The sequence below is a fragment of the Mytilus californianus genome, unplaced genomic scaffold, assembly GCF_021869535.1.
Source record: "Mytilus californianus isolate M0D057914Y unplaced genomic scaffold, xbMytCali1.0.p SCAF_4, whole genome shotgun sequence".
In the NCBI taxonomy this organism is placed as follows: Eukaryota; Metazoa; Mollusca; class Bivalvia; order Mytilida; family Mytilidae; genus Mytilus; species Mytilus californianus.
Genome location: NW_026262690.1, coordinates 16,334,590 through 16,347,745, shown reverse-complemented (window position 1 = coordinate 16,347,745; position 13,156 = coordinate 16,334,590). Strand labels below are relative to the sequence as shown.

The 13,156-nt window shown below is 32.0% G+C and overlaps 1 protein-coding gene across 1 annotated transcript in view; it reads right to left on the bottom strand.

The window, feature by feature from the left end:
- LOC127699240 (sodium-coupled monocarboxylate transporter 1-like) overlaps window positions 1-12,459 on the bottom strand; it is a 38,044-nt gene extending 25,585 nt beyond the window's left edge. The window contains exons 1-4 of the mRNA XM_052202997.1: window positions 12,121-12,459; window positions 10,154-10,222; window positions 2,889-2,940; window positions 1,702-1,769 (exon numbers count right to left, since the gene is read on the bottom strand). Of these exons, the coding sequence (XP_052058957.1) occupies window positions 1,702-1,769; window positions 2,889-2,940; window positions 10,154-10,222; window positions 12,121-12,459 (528 nt within the window). The remainder of the gene's footprint in view (window positions 1-1,701; window positions 1,770-2,888; window positions 2,941-10,153; window positions 10,223-12,120) is intronic.
- Window positions 12,460-13,156: the final 697 nt, after the last annotated feature.

Sequence of the window (13,156 nt, the reverse complement as noted above, 5' to 3'; positions counted from 1 at the left end):
CATCAATAACATGTACCTGAAAAAAAATATTTACCTCCTTGAAGAGATTTTATACATATTCAGTCGTATTTAACGGAATCGCTTGTGAGTGTACTAGTAATTAAGAAGGTCCGAATATAACCTCCTTCGTCTAATGAACAATTTTTTCAGGTTGAATATATAATGTTACATTTTTCTTTGGCAGCCCCTTAATTTTTCAAGATCATCAGTTATCATTTTGTTTCATATAATTGATTATAATGAAACTGAAAACAAGATAAATACTGAAAATAAAAGTTCTCTAAAAACAAATTAACTCACAAAAACAAAAGCTGGCGTTAATTTATGAAACTTCGAGGCACTCTTTACGTTTTTGGAAAGGTTAAACTTGTTTCACTTCTGGTATAGTTAAGAGAATGACAAAAACCAACAAAAGGTTCAAACAACACACATCAAGGTAACTTATAACCAAACTAAATAATTTTATTACATTGGTAGCATTGAATTACATTGAATTCCCAGTCAAATAAAAACCGATAATTTCACATGTGAAATAAACGTGGTTATTTCACTCTCTGACGTCATACAACAATAGGCGTTGTCAAGACGTCGATAACGTCGGATCAAAACAAATTGTGGATGCGTAGAAAAAAGATATAGTTCCTTACATTTTCTACATTAATTTCATTAAAAAAAGCCATTTGCCAATGTAATAAAAAGAATAACTAATCAAAGAATTCAAATATCGAAAAATATTCAACTCGTGACCGAACAACACTGATAATTAACTCATGCGCTACGCGCATTTGTGAATTAATGTGTTGTTCGGTCACTCGTTGAATATTTTTCTCTATTTGAATTCTTCGATTAGTTATTCTATAAAAATTTAAAAATAATTACAACAAAATATCGAAATACTACAGAGAGGCACAACTATTTATTAATAAATGAATTATTGAATTAAAGGTAATGCAGAGTTCTTTATAATTATGCACCACAATGGCTCTAAGAGAAATGCAAATTTAGACTAAAAGAAACGAGGCCAATATAACAAAGAAATCGCAGATGAACAAAAGAGTTTTCGAACCAGAACAATGCAGGGAGAATATCATCATCTTGTGTAATTGGACCCTAAAAATAAGCTTTTGACCACTGTCATACAAATTATGTATACATGTTTAAATTTCTTCTGCTACAGTCAAGTGCAGACTGGCTCGTTCACCTTTTTTCATAAACTATTGTTACAATAAATACATAAAAAAAAATAATCAACAAGAAAAAGAAGGTACACAACAAATAAGCTGCAACATTACACAAAACATGTCCATAACAGACGCTTGTTATCAGCTTCAGCTTCATTTGGCCATATAATGATGGTGATTATCTGATGAAGGCAGGAAAGAAGCACAACACAAAAACAATTGTACTTAATGATAACATAAAACCAAATTAATACAACATTACTAATTCTTATTTTTATCCGTTGGAATTATAGAACAATGCTGAAGATTCTAAGGAGACATTTAAAACTCATTAGTCTAAAAGAAACTGACAACGCCATGGTAAAAATATTAAAGGACATCAGTATTTCATTTACGAGCGTTCCCCTCATTTCGCAAGTGTATATATTATGCTAGAATCTAACTTATAAAATGACACATCATTAATTGTTTAATACTTACCATAGAAGTATATATACATCCATAAATGTTTGATACTTACCATTGAAGTATATATAACAGCAGCTATAGCAACAATGATGATTGAAGCAAACTGAGGGAAACCCATTACTAAAAATAAAACAGAATAGTATTAGGAAAGTTAAAATGTAGTACACTTCCGTCTGGAGCATTATGTAGCTATTGATATTTCTCTTGTGAAGTAGTTATACAAATTTTTTCATTATTCATGTAATATAGTACATTCTCAACCACAGCAAGACTGTCGCATTGATAACACAGCTGAATTCATCGGCATTCTTATTAAATAACTTTGAATATTTGTTACTATATCATTTATATCCTTGACCTTAATTCTTATAACTATACAAAGAATTAATCTACATGTATGTGGAAGTATCTAAGTAAAAGACCTGATAAATGTAAAACTCCAATTCAGTGTAGAAATACAATGGTGTACATGTATTGTAAGGAATCTTACATGTATTGCTATAAAATGGTCGTGATATATTGTGAATGTTTTAACATGGATTGCTATAAAATGATCGTCATATATTGTGAATGATGAAACATGTGTTGCTATAAAATGATCGTCATATATGGTGACTGATTAAACAAGTGTTGCTATAAATATATATATATATTGTGAATGACTAAACACATGTTGCTATAAAATGGTCGTCATATATCGTGCATGAATAAACATGTGTTGTTATAAAATGGTCGTCATATATTGTGAATGATTAAACATGTGTTGCTATAAAATGGTCGTCATATAATGTGAATGATTAAACACGTGTTACTGTAAAATGGCCGTCATATATTGTGAATGAATCAACATGTGTTGCTATAAAATGGCCGTCATATATTGTGAATGATTAAACATGTGTTGCTATAAAATGGTCGTCATATATTGTGAATGATTAAACAAGTATTGCCATAAACAATCGTCATGTAAGGTAAAGGGCTCGGGCGTTATCAAGCATGTCCAATCCTCAACAAGTCAGATGCCTGTATGTAAGTTGCTAACTTCTTCGTTTTGTCTCTGGTAGAAAGTTGTCTTCCTGGCAAGTATACCATACCTCATTATTTTATATCACAAGGTTGGCAAGGAAACAATCAAGTATTTCAAAATGACAAGATTATTAATAAAATGTCCAAGTATTCCGTTTATTGTGGTGTGAATAATTTATAGCCACAGGTAAATATAAACATTAATTGTAAACAAACCCGCTTCTAATGCAATTGCTGGTCCAAACAGTACAATACCCATGTACAAAGCCTAAAAACAAATAAAATAACACTCAGTACTTTCTTAATTGAATAAGGTGCGGGCAAAGAAATTTCTTAATTGAATAAGGTGCGGGTAAAGAAATTTTCATTTAGAGGAAACATTATAGCAAAAACAGAATTCTAGTAAGACAAGCAAAGCGAAATTTATAATAAAAATTAGTTCTATTCGTTGACATCACGTTTTGAAAATCGTCTGTTGAAAAAGTTCGTTTTAAAATAATGACAGAGCAGAGCTATTAAAACCTCCAATTTAATTGGATTATCTTCGTGACAATATTGCAGGTGACAGACGTATTTTTGATTGCCCGCTACCTTATGTGTTTTTTGTTGTTGTTGGAAATAATAGTTTATAATGCCTGAACAAAGTGCTAAACGTAAAAACATAAGTTTACTTAATGATTCCGAAAGCAAAAAACCTACAAAAAAAGAAGTCTAAGAAGAAGGGTAAAAATATAAATTAAACAAAATGTAACAATAATACTAACAATACGGGTGACATTAATACAGGTGAAAACAAATCAGCTGTTCCACATTGTACCGGTAGAGTAAACACGGATGTAAATATAAACAATAACAATACCAATACCAACAAAATGAACCAGTCGCAGTACAGACTGGTACACACTTAATGTACCAACAAGGTCCAATGTTTCCGTTTCCACAACAACAGCAGTTTTGTTTTAGTCAGACGACTGGAGTATATCCTCCTCCAATGCAACATGTACCGCCCATAGCATACTCATAACATCGAATGAATGTTCACAGGTATGGACAAAGGAGTAGACCCGGTAAGACCCCCGTTTGGCCCCAAAATATAGCTTTTTTACAAAGTTACTAAAAATGTACACTTAGCTATTTACTGGAAAGAAGAATACTTTTGTTACAAAATATGGGCTGTTTTTGGACAATACAATTGACATGCATTAGGTACTAGCATAATTATTTCAGGCAAAAATACTGACATTTTCATAATTTTAGCATTTGTGCTAATTTTAAGATGGTTTTTGTCTCAAATGGAAGTGGCTGCACTTGTGTTCAGTCTTAATATTTAAATATATGTTGTATTTTATGATAAAACATAACATATAAAAATGTTCAGACTGAACAGGAATGCGGCCACCTCCGTTTTAGACAAAAACGATCTGAAAAGTGACGTTTTATGGCATATTTGATAGATTTTTCATATTTAAGCTTGAATTTGAGCGTCTTTTATGACCACATTAGTTTAAATCCTTAAAATAAACTAATTGAATCGACTGAAGTAGACACTTAATTGTTTAAAATATGTCAAAAATATTTCATCAGATGTACTTTGAATTTTAAGCCGAAATCAGCCCTTACCGGACCTTCTCCTTTGAGTCTAAATCAAATAAACTTAACTCATTCAATAATCTAGTAACTACAATACACATTAAAGTTATTCGTCTCGAGCAAGGCACAAATTCTCTAGATGAACGTTTGGAACATGTAGAAAAATGCACCCAACTTATTAGCGATGATTACGACGGGCATAAAGTGAAGTTCGCGGATATGAAATTTTAACTTTTCAATATTTCTAAAGCTATGAAATCTAGTAGTTATGAGGTCAATAAAATAGATAAAAAGCTTACTTCGTCTGTTTCGGACTTACAAAACGAGTGTGGTTAATAGAAAGAAAGTATTTTGGATATCCATATGCAGTCCACGAGTAACAATTTAATCTTTTATAATATACCCGAAACTGAAACTGCAATCCCGAACGAATTCATGTTTTAGATGCTCATCGTCTTGGTCAAAAAAGTCTTAAAATCAGACCTATATCAGCAAGGTTCAAGTGTTACGATCATCGTTAAGTCGGCCGTAGAAACGCAAAAAATCTGAAAGGTTCCGATTTTAGCATTTCACAACAGCTACCCACAGGAAAGAATTGCTTCCTCTTTTGAAAGAATTGCGTGATAAAGGTGCTAAAGCCTATTTTGTGAAAGACAAAATTTATGTTGGTGGAAACGAATACAATCAACCATAGAGGTTACCAAGAGAACAAACTCAAAGCTTGAAATGTTTGTCCTGGAATGTAAATGGACTAGAGTCATGTGATGACGACAATGAATTTTTTAAAAATTGTTTACAATTATGATATTCATTTTACTTTGTGAATTTTGGTTAAAGCTTTCTATGTTGCGATGTTACACTATTGTTTCAGATAAGGGTGAAGGTTCGGTACCATTAAAAAGTTCGAACCCGCTGCAATTGTTTGCACCTGTCCTAAGTCAGGAATATGATGTTCAGTAGTTGTCGTTTGTTGATGTGGTTCATAAGTGTTTCTCGTTTCTCTTTTTTTATATAGATTAGACCGTCGGTTTTCCCGTTTGAATGGTTTTACACTAGTAATTTGTGGAGCCCTTTATAGCTTGCTGTTCGGTGTGAGCCAAGGCTCCGTGTTGAAGACCGTACTTTGACCTATAATGGTTTACTTTCATAAATTTTGACTTGGATGGAGAGTTGTTTCATTGGCACTCATACCACATCTTCTTATATCTATAAAAGACAAAAATTTAAAAGAAATTGAAGGTTGTGTCAAAATATCATGTGTTAACCGTAAAGAAAATATCGGTATTAGATCAGAAGGTGGTATAGCTGTTTTTTGTAAAAATTATATAGTTGATGGTATATTTGTAGAAAAAAGTTTGAATATGGTATATTTGTTATTAAACTTGATAAATTATTTTCAATTCAATTGATATACTTTTATTTGTTTTGCTTGTACTCTACATGAGAAATCAAATTTTTACCAAATTTGTGAACATGATTTCCATGATATTTTGAAAATATTGTCCTTGAGTATAAAAGCAAAGGTTCAGTTATTCAGGTATATGGTGGTCTGCACAGCCGTACAGGCGAATTGTATGATATCTTAGAAACTGATAATTTAGACAGGTTAATATATGGTGTTGATTCCGATGATATCCCCAGTATTTATAAAAGGCGCTCTATGGACAAAGTTATAAACGTATTTGACGAAAATTGCTACAGATGTGCTACAATACGGGCCTAACGATTGCGAATGGCGACGGACAGTTTATTTTTTGCTCTTCTAAAGGTCAAAGTGTTAATGACTATGTTCTTGTGTTTCCAAAAAATTACAATAGCATCGCATACCTCAGCGTTTAGCAATGTAACGCTTTTTCCGACCATGCGCCGATTTTTAATGAAATTCGTATAAACAAAACTTTTTTTAAGGACACATAACATTATAAAGTGGGACTCAAAAAAGTGTCACGATGATAATCAACTTCTTTTACAACAGGTGAATCACTTTTGATGCTTGTAAATAACTTATCCAACGCAGACGATGTCAACGATGCTGTAAGGGAAATAAGTTGTGTTTTGTATGACAATGCTTTTAAAATTTTTGGGAAAACCATATTGGTGAACAATTCTAAAGATGTGAAAAAACAAAGCAACGAATGGTTTAATGCAAATTGTGCCCTTGAACGTCGCAAATTTAATTAATATTGCACTTTCTACCAACGTCATTCTACAGATGCAAATCGACATTTACATATCTCAGCCCGGAATAGTTACAATAAGCTAAACGTGAAGCTCGAGCAAGTTTCAAACATGCCAAAGGACTTGAACTTTGCAAAATAGCTAAAATGAGCCCACGAAAATTTTGGTCTGCAGTTAAGCTGCAAAAGAAATCAAAATTTTAGCTGATTGTGATTTGTTGTTGCGTCATTTTGAACAATTGCTAGGGGGAGACACCTTCAGATATATGTGAAGAAGTCATTGATCTGATTGAAAATAACTCATTTTTAGACACTAATACAATAGACTCTCTAGATAATGAAATTGTGGAAGATGAAATTATACGTCCTATTGGTAAACTTAAATCTGGAAAGTCTAGCTGGGAATGATTCCATTATCACTGAAATGTTGTCACCGAATACAGTTTCCTCGCTCCTATTTTTAAAACTCATTTCAATTTCATGTTTGAAAATGGTCTTTTTTCGGATACGTGGTCGTATTGTAATAGCTGTTCCGAAAAATGGGGACTTAACAGACCCGAATATTTATCGACCTATCATCTTAGTGAGTGTTTTATCAAAACTGTTTACGTCGATATCAACCGAACGATTACTTAGTTGGGCTGAGGATGAGGAAAACTTATCGATAACCAGTTTTAATTTCGACCTGGCCGCTCAAATGTTGACGCTATATTTGTACTACATGGTATTATAACAAATAATCTACAACATACATCAAAATTATATTGTGCATTCGTCGATTTTCGTAAAGCATTCGACAAGGTAATCAGAAGAATTCTATGGTACAATGATTTAAAAAGTTGTTTCAGCACGAAATTTGTTTTAATCATAAAGGCAGTCATGAATCTGTTTGTCTACGAATTCGCACCGAGGGTGAATTTAAAGAGGCTTTTGAAAATTTTCTTGGGAGTGAAACAAGGTGAACCGTTATTACCTCTTTTATTTATATTTTAGTGAATGACATTGTTCAGGATATTCCTATGGGTAATGATAACGGTGTTTTGAATACCAATGGATGTCTAATTTATTAAATTTTGTTTGCAGACGATACCGTCCTATTCGGAAAATCTGCCGAAAATTACAGGTCTTGATAAGAAAACTTTCATTTTATTGTAAAAGTGGAATATAACTGTTAATACTGACAAGACAAAAGTAGTCATTTTCAGAAATGATTGGCAACCTGTTATTAACCGTTTTTTCTTTGACAACCAGGAGCTAGAAATTGTAAATTCATATGTATACCTAGGCATGTTGCTACATTTCAATGGAAATTTAGGGATATCATCGAGCCAATGACATAGAATTCGTTCATAATCGTTTCTGTTGTTTTGTATTAAAGCTTGATAAAATGTACCAATCGCCTTTTTTATGTGGTGAACTTGGTCATTTGCCTACGTTCATTTTAAGGAAACATAGAATTATAAAGTTTGGTTGGATAAAATATATGATAAACCTTACATTGTATATGATATTTATAACCTCCTACGCATTGATGCTTCAAATGGTAAGAGAAACTTGGTTTCAAATGTGCGCGATTTACTATTCAGTTTAGGTCTAAACTATGTATGGATTGATGAAGAGAACATTAATGTATAGTTTTAATGTATAAAATATCGTATAAACGATTAGTATTACCAGAACTGGTTTGCTATTTTGAACGATTGTGAAAAACTGTGTTTATATAGAACATTAAAAAATCATTTTTGTTTAGAGGATTACTTAAATTATGATTTTAGTAGTAATTTACTCACTAAACTACGTAGTGGACATTTTAACTGAATATAGAAGTTGGTCCTTTGACAATATTCCAAGATAAAATCGTATATGTACATGTTGTTATATGAATAGTATAGAAATGATTATCATTTTGTATAAGTGTGTCCTGCCTTTAGATCATTGACGCTACAGTTTTTACCTAAATATCATTGTGCGTGGCCAAATAATAGAAAGCTTGTATTTCCTTTGCAAGCTAGCACATAGAATTTAACCGAAAGATTGTGTAAATTTCTTAATGCGGTATGGAAGTTAAGATTACAAATTATAATTGCATAACAGTTGTAGTTCTGTGCTTGCCATGCCTTTATTGTGTTGTTCTCTGTTTACTGTCATGATTGTCATTATATATTATATTATATTTGCTATAGCATTATGTTTGCTTCTGCAATAAAATATTCATTCATTCAATAATGTTCAATACTTAATTAAACTTATTTTTCACTTTGAAATTTTAAACATATTTTTGTTTAGTTACAAATTAAATTTCAAACATATTGAGTGATTTTGTCTGTAGCTTCAGGTTTAATTAATTCTTTGTTTTAGCTTCATTGTTTACAATTCGAAAAAAAACATAAAAAAAGTTACATGTAGGTAAAATCTATACTACTTAAATAACGAGGTACAATTTCTTAGCCTGCATGACGTATAAATGACGAATCAAAGATTTCAACTTTATATATAACTAATATAGGGCAATGGTGTTAATTAAAAAATAAACCATTCCAGGCCCTTTTGTTTTCCACATAATTAATATTATCAATAATTAACATGTTCCGGGTCGAATTCGATACCGATACCGATACCAATAGTATATGTCACATGTTACTTGTTACCTGTTACCTAATCTAGATCGGTTCCGCCTATCACAGGCGCACCACTAAACGGTGAATCTGGGATCTGCTATATTCACGGTTCATTGTCACACCTGATCTACGTCATTATACAGGGATTGACACTACTGAATTCGATCATTGAACAAAAAATATATATACAAGTAGTTTCCGGTTGTAATAAGAAACCAGGACGGGTTCAAACAGAACGATTTTGAAAGCAGAGAATACTGTGCACCTTGTAATCAGCATGACTTTATCAAATGACAATACGAATACTAAAAATATAGGCTAAACATAAGGTGTAGGTACTTTAATTCATTCACGGACCTGCGATGTCGCGGTTGTGTTCTAGTAGTAATTATTATTATCACAACTAAACTACTTAAACCCAAGATATAAAACATCTAAGCAGTAAATATATTTCAGTAGTAACTTAAACCTTAATCACAAAGTGAGTTTAACGAAATTACAATGACTATAGCATTTCGTTCTTCACACATAATGATCCAGACACACTTTTATCATAAAAAGAATTTTTAGTTTTAATTCAGTTTGTCGAATTTATTTGTCTTTTGAACCACTAAAAAGATCTTCATTTAACATTTAAAATTAGGTGGAGAGGGTTTGGAATCAATTCATTCTAAAATTTCAGGTCCGTTTTACAAATACCGTATCCAAAAAAATAGAATTTTTCTCCTTACATTGTAACCATTATTCAAACAAAGACGCTACATTTAAACCTTTTTTTAATTTTTGGTATTAAGTCGATCTACATAGCCAAGAACTTTTTGGAAATCTTTTTTTTTCAAATTTCCACAACATGCACGGAAATACAAAATATCAAGAAATATTTAAGTAATATTCTTAAAGTTATGGCGTCGTATAATGATTTCAAATTTAAAAGGTCGACGAAATAAAGCATCATTTGATTCTGAGCTCAGTGTTTGCAATTAGATGTTTTCCTTTTTTTACTCTTCTAGTACCAGTTTAATGTCTACAAAAAGACGGTTCTATGAAAATGTCCTCGTTAATTTTTACAGACATTTAACTGTGACGTATAACTTACATAATTCAGCATTCCAAGAACTGTACCAAGTATTCGCACAGCATGGGAATTAAATCGTAATTCCAAGTACTGGAAGCAAACATAATTGAATGAAAGTTATGATTATCATTAAACGTTTATAATTATATATAATACAATAAAGAAATGACAAACACTTATCTTTTATTATTTAGAATTACTAACTTATATGTGGATAACATCGGATACTTGATTGACGTTTGAGTATGCTAGTTACTAAAATACAGGGAATCAAAGAAGTTGTCCTAGTGTTTTGATAGAATTTGTCTCAGATGAATGTACATCCTACATATATGTATATGTGCGTATCATTCCCTAACAATATACTAAGTTTTATATAAATATGATGAACCATCTTTGATGAGTTGTAATTAATGGCAATGTAGAAGCTGAACAGGTCAAAGCATGAAAGAGGAGTAATGTTGTCAAGTTAGTTACTGGACAGGGCCAATATTTCCGAAGCTCAAAGACACATGTTCCTGGTAAGTTCAATCAACTTGAATATACTACCAACAATCAGAATTGTATATTAGGATATAACAATATACTAAGTTTTGTTAAGATACGATTTAACAAGACGGAGTTGCAATGACAATGTCGCTACTGAACAGGGTCAAACACTTAAAGCTGAAATGTGTATAATTCTGGATTAACTAAACAGAAAAACTAAATTCTTCAAGTTGTAGCGTTTGAATATCCTGTTCTACAATATTTTGAAGGGAATTTATCAAAGGGTAAAGAAATGTTTTTTTTTTTGTTTTACAATTTTACATATGATTTTTGATTGCCTCCATTGGTATCTTTACTGTCTCTTTTATGGTTCTACATTCAATCAATATTTATATTTTGACATTGTACAATGTTACGCTGTTTATAAAGTTTTTATACTAGATCCGTTGGATATGTAACAATTGTTACTGTAGTGAAAACATGCCTTTTAAGGTATTGTAATGGGCTTTGAACAAGCTTTTAATCTTTCTGTACATTTACCGGTACTTTTTATCTTCAATTTTTATTTGGTATTTTTGTCCTTCATGCCGATCTGATGAGTTAATCCCTTTTTAACTGATTTTTACTGTTTGTTTTTATGTTGAGCTTTTATATATCAATTTTCCAGGTATGGGGATAGTAAAGTGCTCACAAACATGTTTAATCCCGCAACATTCTTAATGTACCTGTCCCAAGTCGGGAGCCTGTAATTAAGTTTATGTCGGCGGTTGCTCCATGTTATATTGGTTTCATGTATTGTTTTTTCATACATCGGGTCGTCGGTTTTCTCGTTAGAATTTATTTAATTATGCCTTTTATATAAATAGAAATAAGAAGATGTGGTATGAGTGCTAATGAGACAACTCTCCATCCAAGTCACAATGTGTAAAAAGAAAACAATTACTGTAAATCAACTTATTTTCACGGATACTTTATTTCGCGTTTAACCCTTTCTAATCCACTTCGCGGCTACTTAATTTCGCGATTTTCTAATTTACTTAATGTAGTTTAATAAGGAAAGATCCAAGTTTTACATATTCGCGACGATTTATATTCGCGTTATTCTTCTACTCGCGAAAGTCGCGAAAATAAGTTGGTGTACAGTATAGGTCAAACTACGACCTTCAACACGGGGCATTGGCTCACACCGAACGGCAAGCCATAACGCTTAATATACGGTTTGTATTTTACTAAGGGTTTAAGGTCTTGTGGTGACCAATAGGTGTTATCATACATGTCCGTTAGTTTCTGTTGGATAGTTGTCTCTTTAGCAAACATTACACATCTCCTTACTTGTTAAAAAATTTTAAAAAAAAACTATTGCTTGCTAATATATTTGTCGAGATATTTCACAAGACTTAGTATATGTAGGCTTAGTGATATGTCCGTGACTTGATATAACAAAGTGAATAGAAGAAATGAAAATCTATACGATAAGTACTAATCAAAATATACCTTACCTCATATGCACTAGTAATCTTCAAAGGATGTATCAATGGTATCATTATTTTAATTGAAAGCAGATTAGCAACAAACCATCCAAAATCTGCCATAATATTCTGAATCCCAAATACGTATGATTCTGCAGGAAATCCAAGCATCATGATTGATGATTCAAACGACACTATTAATGAAATGGCAACCGGTATGATGGCCATTCTACGGTTTCCAAGATGAAACTCGGATGTTGTTTTTTGTTTCCCACCGACAAATGCATGAAAGAGACCAATTCCGACTGAGAGCACGATGGTAATGGCAAATATAATATAGTCTGCCAAGTAAAACGATCTAGATGCCATCTCTGTAATTCAGTGATAAAACCTTTTCCTATGTCATCAAAATACGTCGACTTGCATTTAGTAGAAAATCAAGTGCTGAAATAAATAAAAAATTCAAAGAAAAGTAACATGAACATAAAGCTCTCCTTTGGCTTAATTTTGTTGTGATTTACCTTGTCCTTTGAATAGGCGAAAATACTAATTGGAACGGTTTCTTTATCTTTATCTCTTCTTAAGGAGTTTACTCTAATCAATCCATGACAAAACGGAGACATGATAGAAACGAAATACATAAATGACTATAAATACTGTAATTTAATGATTTTTAATAACAAAAAAAAGTATCCTTGCCAATGTCACCGTAGAACGTAATGTACATAGTGAAATCGACTGCTCTGTGTTACAGATGACCACGGATATGTTCCATCATTTTGTAGTATTCATAGTCATAACAGCGCTATTCATCCTCAGTCCACAGTTAATCACATGGTTTACATGTCACTTGATAAGACCAGGAAAACACTAACGAAAAACAACTCGCCACCATATTTTGATAAGATTTGACGACAAAACAAACGTTAACAAATCCGTTCAAAATACAAATCACTAATAGGACATGAAAAAACCATCGGTCGACGTTTGTATTGCTGTTCTTCGTCTCAAACTCAGAGTGAGACCTTTAACATGAAGCAATAGCAAAAGTTTCACCCACTGTAAG